We start from the raw sequence: 25,401 nt of genomic DNA on the forward strand, positions 1-25,401 counted from the left end.
GGGTGCCATTCCCTGCCAGGTCAGAATGTGCTTTCCTCCACCGGAACAGACAGAGCCTGATCGGTACCTGCTACAATGACAGCGGGTCCCCACATCCTCTTTCTGCCCCCGTCACCTCCACGCCCGCTCACGGGGTTGCTATGGAGATCAGACTCCGCGGAGCAGACATCCCTGGCAGCCAGGGCCGTCCTGGGCCCTGGGCGGGGGAGGCCGCCTCCCTCCGAGGGAAGTTGTGGTTTCGCAATTGCATGAAGCAAGGGAGTTTCTTAAAAGGGGATTTCTCTATTTCCCCTTCTCCCCTTGTTCCCTTTACTCAGGAGATCTTGAGAGTTTCCTAAAGGGAAATGCTGACCAGATACGAACTGGCCCGTCTCCTTGGCAGAGGAAAAACCCCAGCGTGTCTCTGTCTGCTTGTGAGTGCAGTGCGAAGTCCAGCTTCCTTTCGGGGTGTATGCAGGCGCCACTTTGTTCTTTTTTAAAAAATATATTTTAATGATTTTTTACAGAGAAGAAGGGAGAGGGAGAGAGAGTTAGAAACATCAAACAGCTGCCTCCTGCACACTCCCTACTGGGGATGTGCCTGCATCCAAGGCACATGCCCTTGACCGGAATCGAACCTGGGACCCTTGAGTCTGGAGGTCCACACTCCGTCCAATGAGCCAAATGGGCCAGGGCGAGGGTGGGGTTCTTTTGGGGGTGGGGAGTGGGGGGTAGGGGCAGCTGTGTGCTTTGCAAGGCCGCCTCCCCGCACCCCCTACAATGAAGCAATTAGGACTGGCCCTCGGCGAGCCCTGGCCCATCACACAACCATCACAGCTCCGTCTGAGGCGGGGCAGCGGGGAGGCGGGCAGTAACGGTCCTGTGGTGGACCCCGGTGCACCCTGTCAGCCAGGCCACGCTCCCCACCTGAACCGCCTCAGCCAGCCTCGGGTCACCCAGCTGAGGGGGGCAGGCTGCTGGGCCCGGGGACACCCGGGGAGCGGGAAACGGCTGGTCCTGGAGGCTCTCTTCCCGAGGCTGAGTCACCCTGGGCGGGCACCGGGGACCACACCTGCCTGGGTCTGAGGCTCCCGGAAAACCCCAGGCCGGCATCCCCGAGAGGTCTGACCTCGGGTAACCCCTCTCCATTCCCCCTCGGCATTTCCAGCGGCTACACCGTTAGCTCCCCTCCTGTTCCTCCGGGGGAAGGTTGGGGGGAAGGGGACACAGCGGGAGGGGGCTCCCCGGCCCACAGGTTCAGGGCGGATCAGCCACCCCAGGCCTCTCCGTGATAATGGAGCCCTCCGTGTGCGGCTGATTGAGCAATCATGACAGCTCACGTTTAGTCATCGCCGGCTGCGGCCAGGTATTGGTGACGGGGCGTACAGGAATCGGCTGGAAATAAGGGGAAAAGATTTGTCCGGGGGCCTCAGGGTTTGCATACCGGAAACGCAGCCAGGGAAGGCCCAGCGTGTTCGGAAGTGGAGGGTTCGAACAATAAAAACGGACATTCTTAAGGAGACTGGGGGCTGCAGGCCGCCTCTGGGCCAGTCTGAGATGGCCTCCCTCTGAACAGCTGGGCCTCTGTGCATGACCCCTTTCCTTAGTCCTCAGGGCGTCACCGGAGGGCTGTCGGGAGGCTTGCAGTGTATTCAGGCATTAACTCGGGACTGCAGGGACTGGACGGTTCAGGCGTTGGCGACCCGGAGCCAGGTAGAGCAGGAGTTGAACTGTTCTCTCAACCCACCAGATCCCTTGCTCTGAATTCTGGGCTGAACTAAAAAAACAAAAACAAAAAAACACAGTCTCAGCCCTGGCCGGTGTGGCTCAGTGGACAGAGCACCTACCCTTGGACTGAAGGGTCCCAGGTTGGTTCGATTCTGGTCAAGGGCACATGGCTAGGTTGCAGGCTTGATCCCCAGGAGGGGACAAGCAGGAGGCAGCCAATCAATGATCCTCTCATCATTGATGTTTCTCTCTCTCTTTCCCTCTCTCTTCCTCTCTGAAATCAATAAAGATATATTTTTTAAAAATAATTAAAACAGCCGGGACCGGTTTAGCTCAATGGATAGAGCGTCGGCTTGGGGACTGAAGGGACCCGGGTTCGATTCCGGTCAAGGGCATGTACCTTGGTTGCGGGCATATCCCCGGTAGGGGGTGTGCAAGAGGCAACTGATCGATGACTCTCTCTCATCGATGTTTCTAACTCTCTGTCTCTCTCCCTTCCTCTCTGTACAAAAATCAATAAAATATATTTAAAAAAAAATAAATAAAAATAAAAATAATTAAAACAAACAAACAAAAACACACACACACAGATCTTAGTAATTGAACTGCTTGGCAACAGTGATTCCGTTTTATTTCTTCACCGACTCCCGGGGACTGCACTAACTTTCACAACAATAGGAAGTCCGCCGGCTAACCACAGCTCACAGATGAGGAATACAGGCCTGTCTGCTCCGTCGGCCACAGGTAGCCCGAAAGGGGAGCCCACGCTCTGTCTGACCACCTGTGTTCTCATGGACTCTGAGCATGCTGGGGTGTGGGCGAGGCTTCCGAGATCAGCGGGGACAGCCTGGGTTCGCAGACGGAGAACGGAACGGGAGAGGGCTCAGGGTGTCCTGGCCCAAGTCCCCGACCCCCGCTTCCTGTGCCTTCCTGTCCCTCTCCTCGAACACATCCTCCCTGCCCCTCCCTGAAGAAAGCATGCTCCTGGATTTCCTTAACCACCTGTCTGCTTCCCAATTCTCTGTACTTACTATTGCCAGTGTTTTCTTCTGTTACCATTTATATATAAATATACGTCTATATGTCTATATCTATATCAAACTATATATACACACACTCACACACACACACACACACACACACACACACACACACCGGTATTTTCCGGCGTATAAGACAACCCCCTAATTTGTACAGTGAAAACATAGATTTAGGCCTATATTCGCTGTATAAGACTACCCCCCACTTCAAAGAAAAGACTTACTTTGCCGTCAAGATCTGCAGGTAATTTTTGTGCAATTTTGGTCTTTTGCCCCCGATTTTCGGTTGACTTTTTTTCGTTTCAAAAGTCGTCTTATACGCCGGAAAATACGGGTGTGTGTGTGTGTGTGTGTGTGATAATGGATTGCAGAGAGGAAGGGAGAGGGAGAGGGAGAGAAACATCCATGATGAGAGGGAATCCTGGATCCGCTGCCTCCTGCACGCCCCGCACTGGGGATGGAGCCCAGTGCCCTGCCCGGAATCGAACCTCGGCCTCCCGGGAGTCTGCTTGGGAAAGCAGCATGGAGGCCCCGCTTCCTTTCGGGGTGCATGCGGGCACTGCTTTGTGCTCGAGGGTGGGGCTCTTTTGGGGTTCGGGGAGCCGCCGCCCGCGCGCCTCTGGCTGCAGCTCCAAGGCGACCCCCGGAGCCGGCTCTGCCCGCAACGAACGTGGCGCCGCGGTGACGTCGCCTCCGGCCGCCGGGCCCCGCCCCCCGCGCGGCGAGCCCGGACGGCGCGGGGCGCATGCGCGGCGGCCGCGGCGACGGCGACGAGGGGCGGAGGCTCCCTCCGCGGCGCCATGGAGTAGCCGGGCCTGCGGGCGGGGCGCGAGGGCCAGGCCGCGCGCAGGGGAGGCCGCCCGACCGGCCGGGCCCGCGGAGGCCGCGCCCGCCATGGCGGCCCGGCCGGTGCTGGACGAGTTCACGGCGCCCGCGGAGAAGGCGGCGCTGCTGGAGCGGAGCCGCGGCCGCATCGAGGGCCTGTTCGGCGTGGGCCTGGCCGTGCTGGGCGCGCTGGGCGCCGAGGAGCCGCTGCCCGCGCGCATCTGGCTGCAGCTGCGGGGCGCGCAGGAGGCGGTGCACAGCGCCAAGGTGAGTGCCCGCCGGGCCGGGCCGGGCCCGGGCGCCCCTCCGCCCCCGGGACCCGGATCCGGCCCGGGCGCCCCGCTCGGACCCTCGGACCCGCGCGATCGGGGCCTGGGCGCCCCCTCCGCCTCCGGGTCCCGCGCGATGGGGGCCTGGGCGCCCCCCTCGGCCCCCCGGCCCCGCGCGCGGGCTGGAGCGCAGTGTCCGGAGCCGCCGGCCTGTGTGTTCCGCCCACGGGCCATGTGACCTCGGCTAGCGGCTTCCTCCCGGGGCCTCAGTTTCCCGTCTGTGCGGGCCGCTGAGAAAGGCCCGCCTGCCTGGGCTGTGGGAGCCGGACGGGCCCCTGTGCGGGCCGCGCGCTGCCCCTTCTGCGGTTCCCGCCCCCGGGTGCGCGGGGCTGGACCTTCTGGGGTTTCCGTCCCTTTGAGGATCTGACCCAGGAGCGTCCTGAGGGATGGGGTGTTGGACGGTAACGTTTTGAGGTAGCGTCGTGTCTTATGGTGTGAGTAAGACTTGGTTCACTGCTGGTTTGCTCAGTACCAGCACTCCGAGCTCGGTACCAGCACCCCGCGCTCAGTACCAGCACCCCCACGCTCGGTACCAGCACTCCGAGCTCAATACAAGCACCCCGCGCTCAGTACCAGCACTCCGAGCTCAGTACCAGCACCCCGCACTCAGTACCAGCACTCCAAGCTCGGTACCAGCCCCTGGCAGCGGGCGCAGCGGGCCTGGAAGTCCAGCGGTGACTTGGTTTTCCTCCTCCCGCTCTCTAAACGCTCAGCTGGGGAAACTGAAACTCCTGAGGAGGTGACTCACCTTCTAGGTCAGCGATTTGGTCCTGCACCTCCCGGGGCGCCCCTCCCTCTGCAGGCCCCAGACCGCCACCCAGGCGCCCTCTGGGCCCTGCCCACCGCCATGCTCCGGGCCTGTCCACAGTTCGCTTCCGGGACCCTGCCTCCCGCATGGGGAGCCTCGGGGAGCTGCCCGCCCGGCTTCAGAAACGCCCCTGACCCCCGGTGTAAAAGCCGGGGCGCTGGCTCCCGGCACGCCCGGAGGGGAGAGATCGCCTCCCTGCACATCCCTCCGTCCGCTCCGCACTGACAGAGACACAGGGGGTGTGGTGTCCGCACAGGCCTGCCCCCTGCTCTTCCCTGCCCGACCTTCCGTCTGACTTCCGGACAGCTGGCCCGCGCCTCCGGGTCCTGGGGCGGGAGGCTGGCCGGAGGGAGCCTGAGGTTCCTGAGGAGCCAGCCGCCTGCGCCCGCCTTCGCTGCAGATCACCCCCCTCCGCTCCATCATGGCCTCACTCCCGCCCCCCTCTTCCCGGGCAGCCCTCAAAAAGCCCTCTCCGCCCTGGGACCTCCTACAGCCCCCATTGCCTGTCTCCCCCCCTCTGAGCCCTCCCCCGAGCTACTCTTCACCCCCTGGGCAAACCTCACCGCCCGCCCCAGGTGCCCGCTCCAGGTGCCTGCCCCAGGGCCTGACTCTGGACTCACCCCAGCCCGGGATGTGCTTCTCGGGCTCCACAGGGAAAAACTGGCTGCCCACCTCGCCAGACACCCCCCCTCTCCCCAACCCCCTTCACCCCGTCCCCTCGCTGTCCCCGCTGTCCCCTGGCGTGAGCACTCCGGGCATTTCTCACGGTCCCACCCCCCTTTCCCCGAAACCCTCTGGTTTGCCGCCCCCCCCCCCCCAGCTGATGCCACCCTGAGGGCTCTGCCGTTTGTCTCACATTCTTCTGAGGGGAGAAAGCCGTTCGCTTGGTTTTTAAAGTCGAGAACAGGAAAGCAGACGCAGTATCCGCAGCGTGTTTCGCCGGGAGGAGAAGGTGGGGTCAGAGGGAGGGCTGGGGGCCCCGGTGTGAGGCTGGGTGCCGGCCCCCTGAGCTGCGGGCGCCCTCCTGGGCGCGTCCAGCGGCTGAGCACTGGTCTCCGGGCTGCTGGAGGGTCCACCCCCGGTCCGGTCCGCACTGGCCGAGGGCAGATGGAGACGCAGTTATCGGGCCCGGGGACTGGAGGGAGGAGGGGAGGGGTGGCCAGCGTGCCCTGGGAGGTCGCCCAGGCCCAGGCGTGGCCCCGTGGTCAGAGGGATGGCCCGTGGTCAGAGGGGCGCTCCTGGAGGAAGCGGCTCACGGGGTGTGAAGAGCCTGGGAGGCCCAGGGGCCGGGCCGGGGGCCGGGAGCACGGGGGCGGCGGGTCTGGGGGGAGTCTTGGGGAGCCGGCCCGCGGGCTCGTTCTTAGGGGGTCGGAGGGCTCCCACGGGCGGGCCTGTCTGAGGTCTGTGTTTGAAGGCAAGCAGCCCGGCTGTGGGGGGCGTTGTTCTCGTGAGGACATGGGAAAGGGGGGTGTGTACGCTGGGACCTGATAGAGGACGCCCTGGGGTCGGAAGCCATGGTGGGCACCTTGCCTGCCTGTTGCTCGGTGTCCAGCCCGGCCGGCCTCAACAGGGGCTGAGCGTCCACCTGTGAACCAGGAGGTCACGGTTCGATTCCCGGTCAGGGCACAGGCCCGGGTTGTGAACTTGATCCCCAGTGGGGGACATGCAGGAGGCAGCCGATGGATGATTCTCATCATTAATGTCTCTCTCTCTCTCTCTCTCTCTCTCTCTCTCTCTCTCTCTCTCTCTCTCTCTCCCCCCCCCTCCCTCTCCCCCTCCTCCTCTTTGAAATCAATAAAAACATACTTTAAAAATAAAATAAATAAAGGAAATGTGCCAAGAAATGCACTCACTGTTGCCTCTTGACCTCAGGGGCCCTCAGCTCAGCAGGGCGGGGGCCGGGGGGGGGGGGGGGGACGCTGGGAAGCAAACCGGACAGCTTGGCTCACATGACCGCCGACATACAGTGACATACAGTGACAGACAGCAGACAGGGAGCCGGTTCTGCCCAGCGGGACACGGGGGTGAGCGAGAGAGAGCTCTGGAGAAGAGCGGGGGCAAATCACACCAGGATGCCAGCCTGCGGCTCCTCAGCCTGAGTGCGGAGGGCGGGGGTATGGCCTGGGGCCCGCTGAGGAGCATGGGGAGGCCTGGAGGGCCCCTGGCATTCCCAAGGAGAGGCCCGTCGCCCGCGTCCCGCCCTGCTGGCTGGCTGGGGTGCTGTGAACGGGAGGGGGTCGAGCCTCCTGGGTAGCACGCTACATCGCTGCAGGGTGGAGGCCGGGCCGGGCGTGAGGGCCGCGGGGGACATTGTCCGCGGCTGGGGGACGGCGGGCAGACGTGCCGGCGAAGACGCCGAAGACGCCGTGGACGCACACCCAGAGGACGAGGAGGTGCCTGCGCGACGCGGCTCGTCCAGGCCTGGTTCCTGGGATGGAAGGTGCAGAGCAGGAGGGACCCGGGGCTGGGCCGTGGGGCGGAAGGAGCTGGGGGAGCTCAGCCCGGCCAGTGGGAAGGGTTCGAGCTTTGCTCTAGGTCAGAGGCACCAATGGCGACGTTTCTCGGGCCAGGGGCCGCGGGGCGGTGGCTGGCAGTGGCCGGGGCGGTGGCTGGCAGTGGCCGGAGTGGGAGGGCAGGTGCCAGGCTTCTTACCAGCCAGGGACACGTCCGAGTGGCCCGGTGACGTCTGATCAGCTACACGCTCCTCACGAAGAACACCAGCTGTGCTAAGCGCGGGTCCGGGGGCAGCTTCGGCTCCTGGCGGCCTGGGGTGTGGGGCTCAGTTCGGAGGTGGGAGAGGGAGGAGTGGGGGTCTGTGGGCTTCCTTTGGGGAGGAGGGCACTGGGGGGCCTGTCTCAGGAAGTCCGGGGTTTGGGGCTGCAGTGGGCTGTGTGGGATCCATGCGGGGAGCTGTGGGAGGAGTTGGGGGGACCCCCAACATGACTGCACTGGGAACGCACGATAGCGTGCGGAGAAGAACACGGAGGAGAGGGTCTGGGGGGCTGGGCCTGTCCGTCACCAGCTCTGAGTTCTGAGCTTCCCTGTTTGCTGTGCCTTTTTTCGTTGACTTTTTAATTCTTTTTTTTTTTTTTTGGTCCCCGGTTTCCTGAATGAGTTCTTGAACAGTGGATGCACCCGCGGAAACGGTCGCTGTCACGCTGGGTGGCGCGTCGGGCTTTTGTTTTGACTTTACCAGAAGGAGGCGGCCCCTGCACTTCCAGGAACGGCCGAGCTGGAGGGGGGGCCGGTCCTGAGGGGCTGGCTCAGCCCTGTGCGGCCGGTCCTGAGGGGATTCGCTCAGCCCTGTGCGGCCGGTCCTGAGGGGATGGGCTCAGCCCTGTGCGGCCGGTCCTGAGGGGATTCGCTCAGCCCTGTGCGGCCGGTCCTGAGGGGCTGGCTCAGCCCTGTGCAGCCGGTCCTGAGGGGATGGGCTCAGCCCTGTGCGGCCGGTCCTGTGGGGATGGGCTCAGCCCTGTGCGGCCGGTCCTGTGGGGATGGGCTCAGCCCTGTGCGGCCGGTCCTGTGGGGATGGGCTCAGCCCTGTGCGGCCGGTCCTGAGGGGATTCGCTCAGCCCTGTGCGGCCGGTCCTGAGGGGATTCGCTCAGCCCTGTGCGGCCGGTCCTGAGGGGATTCGCTCAGCCCTGTTTGGCCGGTCCTGAGGGGATTCGCTCAGCCCTGTGCGGCCGGTCCTGAGGGGCTGGCTCAGCCCTGTGCGGCCGGTCCTGAGGGGATTCGCTCAGCCCTGTTTGGCCGGTCCTGAGGGGATTCGCTCAGCCCTGTTTGGCCGGTCCTGAGGGGATTCGCTCAGCCCTGTGCGGCCGGTCCTGAGGGGATTCGCTCAGCCCTGTGCGGCCGGTCCTGAGGGGATGGCTCAGCCCTGTGCGGCCGGTCCTGAGGGGATTTGCTCAGCCCTGTGCGGGCCGGTCCTGAGGGGATGGGCTCAGCCCTGTGCGGCCGGTCCTGAGGGGCTGGCTCAGCCCTGTGCGGCCGGTCCTGAGGGGATTCGCTCAGCCCTGTGCGGCCGGTCCTGAGGGGATTCGCTCAGCCCTGTGCGGCCGGTCCTGAGGGGATGGGCTCAGCCCTGTGCGGCCGGTCCTGAGGGGCTGGCTCAGCCCTGTGCGGGCCGGTCCTGAGGGGATTCGCTCAGCCCTGTGCGGCCGGTCCTGAGGGGATTCGCTCAGCCCTGTGCGGGCCGGTCCTGTGGGGTTGTACCTGTGGGAATGCGGGGTGCTCACCCTGAGTTTGGGGGGGAAGGGCGGCGACTGCCCACCACTGGTTTCCTTCCCTCTGAGCTCACCAGCTCGCGCCTGATCCAGCGGGGCTGCCTGCCCGGGCCGCTGGGCACTGAGTGGGTGACATCGCGTGCAGTTAGCGGTTTTGCAACCCAAGAACAAAGGGGGGGGGGTCCTTATGTAATTAATGAAAGACCCTCTTGTAAACGAGGCGTGTCCTGTGGAATCGCGCAGGGAAAGCCTCTCGCTGTTCCTTTTCTCTGTTGTTTGAAGGGTCCCTCGCACGTCAGGGAGTTCGGCTCGTCCGGGGCTGACAGTCAGGGTTCCCGGCGTTGCTGAGCGCGGCTGCGTGGTTTCTTTGCTGCGAGGTCCAGGACACACAGGCAGGCGAGGCTTGTTCGCTATAAGCCGGGTAGAACCGAGCTTCTTTAAGAAACTTCGTGCCCTGGCCCATGTGGCTCAGTGGATAGAGCATCGGCCCGCGGGCTCAAGGGTCCCGGGTTCGATTCCAGTCAAGGGCAGGTATCTTGGTTACATTTCCAGTAGGGGGCGTGCAGGAGGCAGCTGACGGATGTTTCTAACTCTCTATTCCTTTCCCTTCCTCTCTGTAAAATATATTTTTTAAAGAAAAGAAACATTGTAACCAAACTTATCGCCATCCCTGGAGCCGGAAGCATCCCCCTGGCTGTGAGCAGTGAAGGCTCTTCTGGCCTCCAGACAGAAGCTGCGGCTTTCTCTGTTCCCACCCTCAGCCTCTGTCAAACGTAACACCCCCCCGCACCCCCTTCCCCTGCACCCCCATTCCCAAAGCACGGCCGGCCGGCGCTCCCCACTGAGAGGCTGCCCTCACGGTCCTGGGATGGCGCCCGCTCAGCGGAGAGCCAGCCCCGGTTCCCTGCCAGCCGGATCCCGCAGTCAGGTCCCTGCAGCCTGGGCAGAATGGAGACTGCCCCCCCATCCCGCCCCGTCCCCGAGCCAGGAAACAGCACACAGCAAGCACAGAGCAGCGGGAGGAAGGAGCACCGGAGCCTCTGTTTCCGCTGGGACGCGCTCTGGAGCCAACGTGCAGCGCGGGGGCTGCAGGGCGCCGAGGGCCTCAGCCGTGGAGCCTCGGGGCTGTCCGGGGAGCGGCCTAAGCCGGCAGTTAGACATCCTCAGTGCTGCTGTGGAGGGGGAGAGGCTCAGGGCTTCTGGCTGAGCAGCGCCCCCTGTGGGAGCACACTGACCTCCAGGGGGCAGCTCCTGTGTGGAGCTTCTGCGCCGCCCTGGTGGTCAGTGCTTGTCATAGTGACCGGTCGTTCTGCCATTCGGTCAGTTTGCATACTGGCCTTTTGTTAGACAGGATTGGCTGGTTCTGGCAGACAGTGAAGCCGTAGCCTGCGGGGCTGTCTCTCCCACCAGACTGAGGTCCTGGCCTCTCTGCTGGACACGCCCACGCTTTAGCACATAGCATCGCAGTCCCGGCCCAAACCACCGGCGAGCGGTGAGTCAGACATCGTTTCCCGGGCACCACACTGTCTGACTGTGGGCGTCGTCTGTGGGCGTCACCGTGGGCGGGCATGGGAGCGCTCCGGGGCTGGCAGGCGCCCTCCTGCCCCTTCAGGGGGATTAGGTAGCGGCTCTGAACGGTGCAACTCCCTCCTCGGTCACCTCAGCCCCTCTCCCACGGCGGCACCACGGCGCCGGCACTGAGCGAGGCCAGCTGAGTCTCCACGCCCTTCCCTTGTCATTACGTCTATGGGGCTGCACTGCTGACAGGGCAGCCGGCTGTCCCCCACTTCCAGTTCCTGCCTTGACGTGTGTTAATAATGGCCAGGCTTTCCCAGCACGGCTCTGCCCACGCCTCCGTCAGAGGCACGTGGTGGGGGGGGGGGCTGTGCCGGGCATGCCCAGCCCTGAGGTGCCAGGAGCACCCCCTCAGCTGTGCCCTGGCACTGCCGACCCTCCTGCACCCGTTCCCACCCCCCCTGCAGAGCAGTCCTTCCTGCTCAGGACCCACGTCACGTGGGCCAGGCGGGCCCACTGCCGGTGAAGGTGGTGGATGCGGCCGTGGGGGGCAGAAAGCAGATGAGCGTCCCTCCCCCCAGCCGCCCGCCTCCCCTGGCCTGTGTGGGACCCGGGTGGGAGGGAGGGACGGAGGGAGGGAGGGCAAGGTCAGAGCGGCTGCAGAACGAGCAGCAGTTAGAATGGGAACCGCGGAGGGCCTGAGTGCGGGCCTGAGAGTCTCGAACCCCCACCCGAGGCAGCGGGAGCAGAGGACGTGTCCGCGTGGGGAAGGCCCGGGTGCGCTGGCTCCCGCCGCCTGGACCCGGCCGGAGGGGAGCGGAGGGCCGCGCGCAGCTGCAGAGACGCTCTCAGCGCCGGCCCCTGTGTGAGGGGGGCACTGAATGGGGGTGGTTATATGTTACATGCCCCTCTTTTTTCTTAAAAGCCCGAGCAATGGAGACCACAGGAAGCCCGGGAGGTGTGGCTCAGGGGCGGGCTCTGTTCCCGGCCCGGGCAATGCCCAGGTTTCGGGTTCAATCTCTGATGGGAGGCAACCGATCAGTGTTTCTCTCTCCCTCCCTTTCTTTTCCTAAAATCAATTTTAAACACAACAACAGTAGCCCGTGGACACAGACAGCAGGTGGTGAGGGCCTGTGGGGCACAGGTAACACTCTCAACAACAAAGATTCTTTAAAAACACAGTGGACACTGCGGGAGGGGGAGACAGTTTGTGACTAACACTCAAATGTTCAGAGAGCAAACACAGCTGTTTGGGTCCACAGAACGTCTGTCCGATGGCCGGACGGCCGAGAACGGAGGAATACAGTGCACTTCACTGCCGACCTCTGACCCGGAGGGTAACAATCAATGGTTGTTACTTAGTAATCCTCCGGAGTCAATTATTAATGAAAACACTGAGTAATTCTCAAGGGACAAATTACTCCTGTGCGCGCAAACACGCACGCGCGCACACACACACACGCACACACATGCACAGATGCACAACTCTTCCTCACAACTGTGCCGCCCTGGCCGGTGGCTCGGTGGTCAGGGGGTCCACCTGCGGACTGAAGGGTCCCAGGTTCTCCTCTCTCTCTGACAAAGTCAATGAAAACATGTTAACATGTTAACATACATGTTAACACACACACACACAGAACACCTCTGCAGCTGGCATGGCAGCCATAGCTCTGGTTGCCAGGGGCAGCGCCGACGGTTCTGCTCCGAGGGCGTTTCTCTGCCAGCCCCCCACCCCCACCCCCGCCGGCACCCACAGCCACGGCTCTCCGGGTCCAGCGGGATTAGGATTACGTTTCCTCCGAAGGACAACCACAGCAGCATCGGAGGCCCCGGCGGGGGCCCTGCCAGAAGGGGCGGCAGAGCTGCGGGAAGCGGTCGGTCTGCTGGGAATAGCGGGTCCGATCAGCAGCTCAGGGCGTCCTCTGTGCGTCCGTGGACTTCGGTGCTGGAAGCCGGGGCTGCGGTGCTGGTGGTTTTTAAAGGTGCTTGTGGGAAAGCCCTACCTGCTCAGTTCTGCCCTGAACCTAACGCTGCTTTAAAAAATAAAGCCTTTTTTTTTTTTTTTTTTAACTCAGAGTCGGGGTTTTTCGCTGACCTGGGCCACTGCCTGTCTGACTCGGCGGCCAGCGTGGGTCTGCGTTGTCTGGGGCCGTGTGGGGGTGGGCACCCTGCGCGGTGCGGCTCAGCAGCCACAGGTGAGGCGGTTCTTCCGGCAGATCCAGAAAAGCAACAGGAATAACAAAGAATTGTTCCAAGGACGCGTCCCTCCGTATTCCCTAACCATTGGGCTTCCTCTCTCCAACACGGACAGGACGAGGGCCAGCTGTCACCGCGGCAGCAGGGGGCACGCCACGCGCCTCCTTGCTCACTTCCTGTTAACATGAGGAGGTGTGCCCGGCTCAGACAAGTGGTCAGGGGCTCCGGGGTTCCTGCTGCCCCCCAATCTCTGGGGCAACTCCGCTCTCCTGGTTTTAGCTGCTTGTTCAACAGTTACCTAAATATTAGACACTCTACGGCTGTTTCTGTAAAAGATATATATATTTTTACTGATTTCATAGAGGAAGGGAGAGGGAGAGAGAATCATGGACCGGCTGCCCCTGCACGCCCCGCCCCCATGGGGAATCAAGCCCGAACCCCGGGCCTGTGCCCTGACTGGGAATCGAACTGTGACCTCCTGGCTCCTATGTTGACGCCCAGCCCCTGGGCCAGGCTGTCACACCCTCTCCCCCCCCCACCCCGCCCTGCCCCAGGCCCGCTCCCCCCGCCTGAGCCGCCTGCCCTCTCTTGCAGGAGTACATCAAAGGCGTGTGCGAGCCGGAGCTGGAGGAGCGGGAGCACTACCCCAAGGCCATGCACTGCGTCCTGGTGGGCGCCCGCGGCCTGTTCCTCAGGAGCCTGATCCGGGACACGTGCGCCGACCTCTGCGTGCTGGACGTGGGGCTGCTGGGCGTCCGAGGCAGCGCCGAGGCCGTGGTCATGGCCCGCAGCCACGTGCAGCAGTTCGTGAAGCTCTTCGAGGGCCACGAGGCCCTGCCGGGCGGCCGGCGGGAGGCGGACGTCAAGCGGGAATTCCGGCACTTCGTGGAGGCGCACGCCGACAGCTACACCATGGAGCTGCTGCTGCTGCCCGCGGCGCTGAAGCGGGCGCTGCTGGCCCTCACGCTGGGCGAGGACGCCCTGGGCGAGGCCGAGGGCGCCGAGCCCGGCGAACCCGCGCTGACCGCGGGCCCGGGCGGCGGCGGCGGGGCGGCCCCGCAGGAGGAGGCGAGGAGCGGGGCCGGGACCCCCGTGTCCGAGCTCACGAGGCAGATGGACACTGTGTTCTCCAGCTCGCCGGACCCGCCCTTCCTCCCCGTCAACGGCCTGGCCCCCGAGGACGAGCCGGGCCAGGGCCGGGCGCGCCACAAGCGGCGGTCCTCCGACTCCGAGGAGCGGCACTCCAAGAAGCAGTTCTCCCTGGAGAGCGGCGAGGGGGGCGAGCCGGCACCCGGCGGGGAGGCGGACGCCACCGAGACGGACGCCGGGGCCGACCTCATCGACCTGTCCGAGGCCCCCGGCGAGCCGGACGGGGCCAGCCCCGACGGGAAGGACACCAGCGAGGAGATGGAGCACAACATCCTGGTGAACTTCTTCCGGACGATGGGCTACTCGCAGGACACGGTGGAGAAGGTCATCCGGGAGTACGGGCCGTCCGCCGAGCCGCTGCTGCTGCTGGAGGAGATCGAGAAGGAGAACCGGCGGGGCCAGGAGGAGCGGGAGGCCGGCCCCGGGCCCCCCGAGCCCGGCAGAGCCAAGCAGAAGGGAGTCAGCAGCAGCGCCAACGAGTTCACCGCGGATCCCACCCCAAAGAAAACGCAGACCCAGGCACAGCCGAGCTCGGCGGGGAAGAAACTTTCTCCGTCACCGTTCAAGGCGGAACCGAAACCGTGTGCCTCGAACTGCAGGATGAACGCCTTCAAACCGGGGCCGGCAGAGCAGCGGCCGGAGCCCTGGGGGCCGCACCCCAGCTTCGCCGGGAACGCCGACCTGGACGTCGACGGCGTCGCCCCCTCCGTCGCCCCCTCGAGCCCCAGCTTCGTTTCGAGAGGAGGGCCCGGCCACCAGCCCAGGATCCCGGTTTTCCCCGAGAACGGGGTGCAGCCGCACGGGGAGGCCCTGCTCCCCAGCCATCTCAAGCCGGCCTGCGAGGGCCGGGCCGGCGGCCTGGGCTCCCCGCCGCCCAGGCCGAACTGCCAGCCGCTGCCGGCACTGGGGCTCGTGGCCGGGCCCTCCGACCACATGGACTCCTCGGTGACCGGGGTGCAGCGGTTCCGGGACACCCTGAAGGTGCCCTACAAGCTGGAGCTGAAGAACGAGCCGGGCCGGACGGACCTGAAGCACATCGTCATCGACGGGAGCAACGTCGCCATCACGTAAGTCCCTGCGGCGCGCCCGCCGTGATTCCCGGGGGGCCCCCCGCCAGCGCCCCGGACTGCATGCCCTGGGGACGGTCCTGTGTGTGTCCGGTGGTCCGAGCTCCCGCAGGGGGAGCGGGGGGAAGGCCTGCCGTTCCGTCCTGTAGGGCTCTAACCTGGCCGCCGGCAGCCTGGCGTGTCAGGCAGGAGGTGATGGGAGTGCCTTTCACCTCGCTTTGCCCAGTGATAAGACTTCTAAATGATTACTTTTTTTAAAATTAAATTATTATCTTTGTACATATACCATTGCCCCCCTCAATACATAAAATGATCACTTTTTTAAAGAATGTATTTCTATTGACCTGAGAGAGGAAGAGAGACAGAAACATCAGTGATGAGAGAGAATGCATAGATCAGCCTCCTCCTGCACACCCCGTACTGGGGACTGAGCCCGCAACCCGGACATGTGCTGTTTACCAGAATCGAACCTGGGACCCTTCAGTCTACAGGCCAGTGCTCTATCCACTGAGCAACACCAGCCACGTTCCTTAAAAGTTTCCTGGAGTGGTAGTGCATCTCTCAGAGGGGCTGCTGGGGCTTGGAGCTGTGTGTGTACCCAAGACAGGGCAATTTGCATCTCTGGCCCCTCCCACGGTGGCCAGCGTGCTCCCCCCAGTCATGTGACAGCCCAGCACACTCCCCGGGTTTCCCGAACGCCCTGGGGTACCCTCCTGCCCTCGCAACCCTCTGAGTGGGTGTCTGAGGGAAACCACACGCTGACTGTTTGGGGAGGGTTTCCATTTTCTCTGAATTCACAAGACGTCTGAGCTTTAAAGCACCTTCTTTACAAGGAAGACAGACTTACAGCCTGATGTAGACTGATTTGAAAATATCGGTAATTAAAATGAACAGGGCGTAGGGCTGTATTTGTGGAGCGATGGCAGTGTTTTGGGTATACGTAGTGGCAGTGTCCTAACACCACTGAATTGTTCGCTCTCAAAGGACTGTTTCTGGTTATGTTTATTTCACCTCTCAGTTTTTTAAGAGGTGGGAGGAGATGAATCCTTTTTCTGAATTAACTGCTTCAACGTGAAATGTGAACTCTGGCCTGTCAGTTCCCTGAAGAGGTGACTGTGTTTGTTCTGTTTTCCGTACGACCCCAAGTCAGTGGTGCTGGCATATACACTCGGTAACAGGAAGGATGGATGAACGAGGAGGTTGTTAACGATGAGACTTCTCGGCCCTGGCTGGTGTTGCTCAGTGGTTAGAGCATCGTCCTGGTGCGCCAAGGTTGTGGGTTCAATCCCCGGTCAGGGCACACACAGGAAACAACTAATGCATGCACACATATGTGGAACAGTAATTTCTCTTTCTTCATCTCTTTCTTTCCTCTCCTCTCTCTCTGAAACCAGTTTGTTTGATTTTTTTAAAAAGATGCCGAAACCGGTTTGGCTCAGTGGATAGAGCGTTGGCCTGGGGACATAAAGATCCCGGGTTCAATCCCGGTCAAGGGCATGTACCTGGGTTGTGGGCACATCCCTGGTGGGGGATGTGCAGGAGGCAGCTGGTCTATGATTCTCTCTCATCGATGTTTTAACTCTCTATTCCTCTCTCTTCTCCTCTGTAAAAAAATCTATAAAACATATTTGTAAAAACAAAAACAAAAACAAGCAAACTTCGCGCCAGCGTTACCTGGAACTCACAGGGCATACCATGGCTGAGGAACCTTGTCCAAGGTCACAGGTTCGAGACGCAGGCCCAGACGGTGCCTCCCCTCCGGACACCCTGCCCCTTCCCACAGCGATGGGGGCCGGGGCCGGGGCCGGGGCCGGGGCCACGCGGTGCACACTGTGAGCTGCCTGAGCCTGCCGGGCGCACTCGCTCCCGAACCCAGCCCCCCGGGGACGGAGAGGGAAACGGGGCCCCTGGCAGCAGGGCCCGGGACCGTGAGAAATTCCCGCTGACGCAGAGCGGTACCTGGTTCTTTCCCCGGGTCCCGGGCTGAGTCGGACGATGACTCAGTGGAAAGGGCTGTGGGGCTGTGGCCCCGCCGGGAGGCCGGCCCGCCTGGCGGCACCTGACCCCCTCGCCGCCGAGCCCGCCCCGCGGCCGCGCCTGGAGAGCCCAGGGCGGAGGCGGCTGTGCTGGGCCCTCGGGTTTCACTTTCCCCGCGGCCACGCCGCTCCCCATGCGGCAGGTTTTGTTGTTTTTTGGTAATTGCCCCCCCCCCCAACCCCCGAAGATATTTTCCCATTGATTTTTTTTTAAGAGCAAGTGGAAGGGGGGTGGGAGACAGAGAGAGACACATTGATCGGCTGCCTCCCACACGCCCGCTGGGGCTGGGGATCGGAGGGAGCCGAGGTGCGTGCCCCCGACCGGAAGGCCCAGACACTTCAGTCTGCAGGCTGGCGCTCTAACCACTGAGCACACGGCCAGGGCCTTAGCCCTCCGTCTTTACGCCCCGTCCCCACCTTCTTTCTGCGTGGACACTTCCCCTGGCTGCCCGCCTGCGTTCGTGGGGACCACAGAGGACAGGTGGCCGGTCCAGGGATGTGGCCGCCGGGCTGGGCCTCCCTGCCACTGCCTCTGCGTTGGGCGCTGTGAGCCCGGGCATCCCTCTCGGCGGTCGGTGGACAGCTGGCCGGGCGCCTGTCCCAGGCTCGGGGGGCTGGCCGGGGGCCGGGGACAGCGAGGCCAGCACCCTGTGCCCGGCGGGGGCCGAGGCGGAAGGTCCGCTGGGTTGCTGGGGCGGTGGCGTGGACACAGACTTTCTCTGGAGTTCTGTTTTCCGTCAGTCTGTCCCCCACCAGCCGTTTCAGGTCCCCGGGAGCGTGACCTCGGCCCTGAGGCGACATTTGGAAATGAGCTCAGAGCTGGTGCTTCCAGAACCGCCTCCCGCTTTCCCGCTGGCGTAAGGGGCCCGGGCAGCAGGCCTCGCTGTGTGTCCGCGTGTCCCATGCCCGCGGGGGCTGAGGCCCTCCCTCCGGGGCGTCGGAGGAGGAGGAGGAGGAGGACGAGCAGGAGCAGGTGGGCGAGCCCCCAGCCTGAGGAGGGAGCTCGAGGCCCTTGCAGACGGCCGGGCCTCTCCCCAGGGCGTGTCCTAGGGGCTCTCGGCCGGCTCTGAGCGGAACCACAGCCCACACAGCGTGTGTGTTCCGGCTGCAGGGCCACCAGCTCTGGCCTTCCTGCTGGTAAGCAATGGGGAAGATTTTTCCTTGTTTTTAATTTTTAATTTTAATTTCAGGGAGGAAGAAAGAGAGAGAACATCAGTGATGAGAGAGAAGCATGAACCAGCTGCCTCCTGCACGCATGCCCTCTGTGGGGATCGAACCGGGAATCAAAGGGTGACCTCCTGGCTCCTAGGTCAATGCTCACCCCGAGCCCCGCCTTGTCCCGCTTCCATGAAAACTGCCCGAGCCCGTTTCCCGGGAACAAATGGCACCTGCCTTGTGTGCTTCTGGACAGGCAGCTGCCGCCTTATACATCGGTCACCAGCGCGGCCGTGGCCGTGGCCGTGGCCGTGGCCGTGGCCGTGGCTGCCGTGGCGCCTGGTGGCCTCGGAGTTTCTGAGTTGCTCCCATCACATGTCTGTGGAGTTGTCCGCAGGCTGGGTGTGCTTTGCAGGCCCCCCACGGGCACGGCGCCCCCCCCGCCCCCAGCAGGAAGTCCCGCCTCTGGGAGCCACGGGGTGACGATGTGTCCCGGCTCTTGGGGCAGCGGGCCGGGGCCGGGGCGCTCTGCACCCCCGGAGGGCGGAGGGCAGGGAGGGCTGCCGGAGGCCGGACGGAACGCCCGCCCACAGCCCCTGTCCCCGCAGCCACGGGCTGAAGAAGTTCTTCTCCTGCCGCGGCATCGCCATCGCCGTCGAGTACTTCTGGAAGCTGGGCAACCGCAACATCACCGTGTTCGTGCCCCAGTGGAGGACCCGGCGCGACCCCAACGTCACGGGTGAGCGCGGCCCGGGCACGGCCACCGGGGCGGGGTGTGTGTGTGTGTGTGTGTGTGTGTGTGAGGGGCGTGGCCGCCGGGGGCGGGGTCTGTGTGTGTGTGTGTGTGTGTGTGTGTGTGAGGGGCGTGGCCGCCGCCGGGGGCGGGGTCTGTGTGTGTGTGTGTGTGTGTGAGGGGCGTGGCCGCCGCGGGGGGCGGGGTCCGTGTGTGTGTGTGTGTGTGTGTGTGTGGGAGGGGCATGGCCGCCGGGGGCGGGGTCTGTGTGTGTGTGTGTGTGTGAGGGGCGTGGCCGCCGTGGGGGGCGGGGGGGACCCCTCTCGACCCCAACGTCACGGGTGAGCGCGGCCCGGGCACGGCCGCCGGGGGCGGGGTCTGTGTGTGTGTGTGTGTGTGTGTGTGTGAGGGGCGTGGCCGCCGGGGGCGGGGTCTGTGTGTGTGTGTGTGTGTGTGTGAGGGGCGTGGCCGCCGGGGGCGGGGTCTGTGTGTGTGTGTGTGTGTGTGTGTGTGTGTGTGAGGGGCGTGGCCGCCGGGGGCGGGGTCTGTGTGTGTGTGTGTGTGTGTGTGTGGGAGGGGCGTGGCCGCCGCGGGGGGGGGGGGGGGGGGGGGGAAAGGACCCCTCGTGACCCCACGTCACGGTGAGCTCCGCGGGCCGGGCATGGCCGCCGGGGGCGGGGTCTGTGTGTGTGTGTGTGTGTGTGTGTGTGTGAGAGGGGCGTGGCCGCCGGGGGCGGGGTCTGTGTGTGTGTGTGTGTGTGTGTGTGTGTGTGTGTGTGAGGGGCGTGGCCGCCGCCGTGGGGGGGGGGTGGGGAGGACCCCTCGTGACCCCACGTCACGGTGAGCGCCGCGGGCCGGCGGAAAACAGACATTTACATTATGATTCATAACAGGAGCAAAATGACAGTTACAAAGTAGCAACGAAAATAGCTTTCCGGTCGGGGGTCACCACACCACCAGGAGCTGTGTTAAGGGCCGCGGCGTCAGGGCCCTAGAGGGAGCCAGGAGCAGGCGCTGCGGCCCTCGCTCGGCCCGGCTGCGATGGCAGGGCCTCACACACAGGCTGCGGCCCTCGCTCGGCCCGGCTGCGGTGGCAGGGCCTCACACCGGCTGTGGCCCTCGCTCGGCCCGGCTGTGGCCCTCGCTCGGCCCGGCTGCGACGGCAGGGCCTCACACCGGCTGTGGCCTCGCTCGGCCCGGCTGCGGTGGCAGGGCCTCACACCGGCTGTGGTTCACGCTCGGCCCGGCTGCGATGGCAGGGCCTCACACACAGGCTGCGGCCCTCGCTCGGCCCGGCTGCGGTGGCAGGGCCTCACACCGGCTGTGGCCCTCGCTCGGCCCGGCTGCGGTGGCAGGGCCTCACACCGGCTGCGGCCCTCGCTCGGCCCGGCTGCGATGGCAGGGCCTCACACACCGGCTGTGGCCCTCGCTCGGCTGCGATGGCAGGGCCTCACACACCGGCTGCGGCCCTCGCTCGGCCCGGCTGCGATGGCAGGGCCTCACACCGGCTGTGGTTCACGCTCGGCCCGGCTGCGATGGCAGGGCCTCACACACCGGCTGCGGCCCTCGCTCGGCCCGGCTGCGGTGGCAGGGCCTCACACCGGCTGTGGCCCTCGCTCGCCCTTTAAGGAGCACATGAGGTCACCCTCACACCGTCTGCCTCCGTCTGGCCGGCCTTGGCTTTGTTTTCTTCCCGTGAGGAGCACGGCCGCCTCCCTGAGTCAGCAGAGAGCGGGGTCCCCCGTCTGCGCGGCCGCTCTGGGCACGGTTGTCAGGGAAACGTGGGGGGCCCCGGCCTGAGTGTCCCCGCTCCCTCCCTGAACAGAGCAGCACTTCCTGACGCAGCTGCAGGAGCTGGGCATCCTGTCGCTGACCCCCGCCCGCATGGTCTTCGGGGAGCGCATCGCCTCCCACGACGACAGGTAGGAGCGGCCTGCGTTCTGGGGGGGCCTGGGGGGCTCTGGGGGGGCGCCCCGGCTCCGAGGAGCATCTCCCTGCGTCCAGACCCGTTCTTGTTGTTGTTGTTGATTTCAGAGGGAGGAGGGAGAGGAGACCCTGTGAGAGAGACCACCGAAGGGCTGCCTCCCTTCCTGCCGCCCGGGCCTCTAGGGGAAAGCTGACGGGCCAGGAGGAGCGGCACTGAGCCGGGTGTTGGTGCCGCAGAGCGTGGGGCGCTCTGTCTCCTGGGGGGTCAGGCGTGGCCTGTCACCGCGACCCCGGAGCCGTGTCCGCGTGGGCGCTCCCCGCACGGCCTGCCGCCCTCCCGCAGGGGGTGTGGGCTCTCGGTGCTCAGCCGGCCCCGCCTCCCCCTCGCCTCCTGCCTCGCCGGGAGCTGCGCATCTGTAACTCGGGCAAGCAACAGGCCATTCTGAACATCGCCTCTTTTTTCTTTTTTAAGGTTTTTTTTCTTTAACCATTTGTACGTCATAAGCATCTGTAGATGCAAACGGCAGACCCGTTTCATTAAATTCAGAATTAAGTGGCAGTTAACTGGTTAAAGTTGACGTCTTACAGAGAAAGAAAGGGAGAGGGGGAGAGAGAGAATCATCCATGGTGGGAGTCACGGGCCGGCTGCCTCCTGCACGCCCCCCCTGGGGGTCCAGCCCGCAACCCAGGCCTGTGCCCCGGCCGGGAATCAAACCAGCAACCTTCTGGTGCACCTGTGGGACGGCGCCCAGCCAGCCGTGCCCTCGGTGGGCGAGGGCCTGGCCCCTCCGGCCCCGGCCCGGCCCCTGGCTTCCGTGGAGAGGAAGCCGGGGTTTCCTGCTCAGCGTCTGGGAGCGGGGTGCCCGCCCGCCTGAGCCCCCGTCCCTCCCCGCAGGTTCCTGCTGCACTTGGCGGACAAAACCGGCGGCATCATCGTGACCAATGACAACTTCAGAGAGTTTGTGACCGAGTCGGTGTCCTGGAGAGAAATCATTACCAAGAGGTAACGGCTCCCTGCCCGTCCTCCCACAGCTGCTGGAGTGTCCGGTACCTGCACAGCTGCCATGACACCCACAGGTGGCGCCTCAGCGGGCTCCCCGTCACACACACACACACACACACACACACACACACACGCCCCTCCTTGGCGCATGTGTGTCTGTTTTGAGCCATTAGGGTTGAGGCCCGTAAGAGCCAGTGCCTCCTGCCTGTGGCCGTGTGGTTGGACAGCTGCTGACAGCCAGCTGGGAGCTGGTCTCTGGCCTCCGGGCACAGGGACTGGTTCCTGCCGGCTCCCGGCCCTGGCCCTGCCGGCGTTCCCGGACTGTGGTGTCCACGCGGCCTGAACGCACCGAGACCGGTGTGCACGCCAGCGGTCACTCTGAGCCCACCGGGTCCAGCGTCACAAACAGACATAGCCTGGACCCGTCCGACCACGGGCACTGCTGTCTTCTCAGAAGGTGACAAATTAAACACAGCTCAGCCCTGGCGTCATGTCTTCCTTTTTAAAAAAATATTTTTATCGATTTCAGAAAGGAAGGGAGAGGGAGAGGGAGAGAAACATCAATGATGAGAGAGAAGCATTGATCGGCCACCTCCTGCACGCCCCCCACTCGGGAGCAAGCCCAAACCCAGGCCTGTGCCCTGACCAGAATCGAACTCACACCCCTTCAGTCCCCAGGTTGGTGCTCTGTCCACTGAGCCACACCAGCTGGGGCTCAGGACTTGCTTTTTAAAGGTGCTTCCAGTGGTTTGCCAGTGGACAAGCTTTCACACTGAAATCCCGGAAGGAAAGGCTGTTAGGCCATAAGCCCCCCCGGAGAGGGGGATCTGGGCGTGGAGTCTGAGCCGCCGGCCGCAGGGGCTGGCGGGAGATGAGCCCGCAGTCCTGGGCGCCCAGCGCTCTGTGCAGTTTGAGGAGGAGGGACCTGCGGGTTTTGCATGTGCCCTGCTGAGGGCAGGGGGCCGTCGGGCAGGTGCACAGAGAAGGGCTGTTCCCTCTTCCTGGCCGAGGGAGGCAGCCCGGCAGCTCCCGCCCGCTGGCAGGTGAGCAGCCCCGAGCCGCACATCCAGGAACGTGAGCCCCTGGGAGCTCCCTGCTCCCTGCTCGTCTCCACTCTCAGCTGGGATAGATTTAGGCTTGTGGTCGGCAAACTCATCCGTCCACAGAGCCAACTAGCAACAGCACAACGACTGCAATTCCTTTGAGAGCCACATTTTTTAAACGTAAACTTCTTCTAACGCCACTTCTTCAACACAGACTCGCCCGGGCCCCCGTGGTGTTTTGTGGAAGAGCCACACTCCAGGGGCCACAGAGCCGCATGTGGCTCTGGAGCCACAGTTTGCCGACCACTGATTTATGACACCCCAAGAGTCTCCCACGTTCACCCAGATGTAAACCCCGTCAGGCGCCCGCCCTGCCCTCGCCGAGCCGGGGAGAGGGAGAGGGAGAGGGAGAGGGAGAGGGAGAGGGAGGCCGGCCGGCGGAGCGGCCTCGGCTCAGGCCCACCGAGGTCTCAGGCCTCAGGGCTCGGTGAGCAGAGGAGCGAGCCGTGGCACCTGGAGTGCCCGTCCCCAGGCGCTGAGCCTGGGCGGAGGTGCCTGCCCGGGCCTGGGTGCCCCAGCGCCCGGCCCAGCCCCCCTCTGTTGCAGGCTGCTCCAGTACACCTTCGTGGGGGACATATTCATGGTTCCCGACGACCCCCTGGGGCGGAGCGGCCCCCACCTGGAAGAGTTCCTCCGGAAGGAAGTCTCCCTGAGGTATTTCTGCCGGGGCCGCGCGCGTTTCCTTCCGGGCTTTGTGCGCGTCAGGGCCAGCCCGCCCCGGGAGCCGCCACGGCTCTCCGCTTTTAACAGTCTGAGAGGCAGTGGGGTCTCGTCTGTGCGGAACCATCAAGCAGGGGCCCCCAGAGACTAGATCTGCATCAGTGGCCCTTGGTTTTGGGGTTTTGGGTTAGTCCTCACCGGGGGATATTTTTCCATTAATTTTTAGAGAGAGCGGAGGGAGGGAGAGAGACAGAGAAACATCCATGTGAGGGAGACACAGCGACGGGCTGCCCCCCACAGGAGTCCCCACCGGGGACCGGGCCTGCAACCCGGGTCCATGCCCTGGACCAGCACTGAAGCCGGGACCTTCCGCCCTCGGGCTGGTGCTCTGCCCAGTGAGCCACACCGGCCAGGGCACCTTTCCATCCCGCTCCCGCGGAGCGTGGGGAGCCAGGTGCTCCCTGTGGGCCTGGGCGGGCGCCGCGGGCCCCTGCAGGCCAGGTCGGCTCCTGGCTTTTCACGGCGTTAACCACGGCGTTCCCTGTGCCTGGCACAGACCCTGTGACCAGGCTCTGAAACGGCGGCACCTGTGTGTGCTTCGGCAGGAAGGCGTTCGGGTTCATTTCCACTCACAGGAGGCCCTGGGGGGACCACTGCCCCGCCCCCTCCCTGGTCGGGGGCTTTCTCCCTCTGGAGCCCTCGCTGGTTATGACACGAACGCAGACGTAGCACCCACAGGCCCTGCCTCTCCGCCCGCACCCGCCCCGCCCCGCCCCACGCCGCCCTCTCGTCCGCTCACCTCCTTCCTGGCGTCCCCGCTGGAACCCACGGCTGTGGCACGCCTCTCCGTGGCCTCTCTGTGGCCTCCCGTCCTCACGGCCACGGTGCAGCCGCCGGAGGATGCTCTCCAGCTCCTCCCGCAGCCCGCACCGCCGGCAGCGGAGGCAGTTAAACACCCGCCGGTGTGCACGCACGTGTGGGCGCCAGGCCTCACCGGACTCCGGGGAGAGTCGGGGTCCCCCTGGGGCCTGTCCGCCAGGGCCCCCTCCCCACAGGATCAGAGGCCGGGGCAGTGGGCCTTCCTCCGTGCTCGTGCCCGCTGGGCCGGGGGCCTCCGTCCTCACCTGTGGGTGGAGTGGCTCTTTTAAATTAAAAAAGCTTTTCTTTTTAATTGATTTCAGAGGGGAAGGGGGAGGGAGAGAAACATCCTGATGTGAGAGAATCATGGATCGGCTGCCTCCTGCATGCCCCCAATTGGGGATTGTGCCCTGACCAGGAATCGAACCCTGACCTCCTGGGTCATAGGTCAAGGCTCTGACACTGAGGACACGGCCGGGTCCGAGTGGCTCTGGAAGCACAGACTCCACTCCCTGTCTCCCCTAAGTCTGGAGGCAGCACCGGGACATCCCGCCCGGCCACAGTCCCTCCGTCAGCAGCCAGGGGGCGGCAGCGGGCTCGGGGTCAGCAGCAGGGTCTCCGGTCCATCTCCTCACCCAGCTCACCGCCGGCTTCCTCCCCAGGGTCCTGCAGCCCCTGCTCCCAGCCGTGGGCATGTTCGACCCCAGCTTCCGGGGCAGCCCCGGCGCCCAGGCCGCCGGCCCCGGCCACCAGCCCCCCGCCCGGGTGCAGGGCCCCCCGCCCGGCCACTGGCTGCCCCCGCAGCCCCGCTTCCCCCTGGGGCCCGGCCTGCCGCCCAGCGTGGCCCTGCCGGCCCAGCGGTCCTCGGCCGAGACCGGCGAGCTGCGGGAGGCGCTGATGAAGATCTTCCCGGACGCAGAGCAGCGGCTGAAGATCGACCAGGTCCTGGGGGCGCACCCCTACATGAAGGACCTGAACGCACTGTCGGCCCTGGTGCTGGACTGAGCGGCCGCGCACACTGTGAAGGCCCGGGGCGGCGGCCGGCGTGTGTGCAGAGCCCGGGCCCG

The 25,401-nt window shown here is 64.6% G+C and overlaps 1 protein-coding gene across 4 annotated transcripts in view; it reads left to right on the forward strand.

Moving 5' to 3' along the window:
• The first annotated feature begins 3,522 nt into the window (after window positions 1-3,522).
• Window positions 3,523-25,401, forward strand: part of N4BP1 (NEDD4 binding protein 1) — a 44,553-nt gene continuing 22,674 nt past the window's right edge. Inside the window, exons 1-7 of one of the 4 annotated variants that reach the window (XM_036440729.2) lie at window positions 3,524-3,839; window positions 13,239-14,860; window positions 18,660-18,790; window positions 20,610-20,706; window positions 21,606-21,713; window positions 23,363-23,470; window positions 24,997-25,342. In XM_036440729.2, coding sequence (XP_036296622.1) covers window positions 3,642-3,839; window positions 13,239-14,860; window positions 18,660-18,790; window positions 20,610-20,706; window positions 21,606-21,713; window positions 23,363-23,470; window positions 24,997-25,339 — 2,607 coding nt within the window. In that variant the 5' untranslated portion in view covers window positions 3,524-3,641 and the 3' untranslated portion in view covers window positions 25,340-25,342. Of the gene's footprint in view, window positions 3,840-13,238; window positions 14,861-18,659; window positions 18,791-20,609; window positions 20,707-21,605; window positions 21,714-23,362; window positions 23,471-24,996; window positions 25,398-25,401 lie in introns of those variants that run through there. The other 3 variants (XM_045582889.1, XM_045582888.1, XM_045582890.1) reach the window with 3 other exon arrangements.

The sequence above is a fragment of the Pipistrellus kuhlii genome, unplaced genomic scaffold, assembly GCF_014108245.1.
Source record: "Pipistrellus kuhlii isolate mPipKuh1 unplaced genomic scaffold, mPipKuh1.p scaffold_m20_p_17, whole genome shotgun sequence".
NCBI classification, from domain to species: domain Eukaryota; kingdom Metazoa; phylum Chordata; class Mammalia; order Chiroptera; family Vespertilionidae; genus Pipistrellus; species Pipistrellus kuhlii.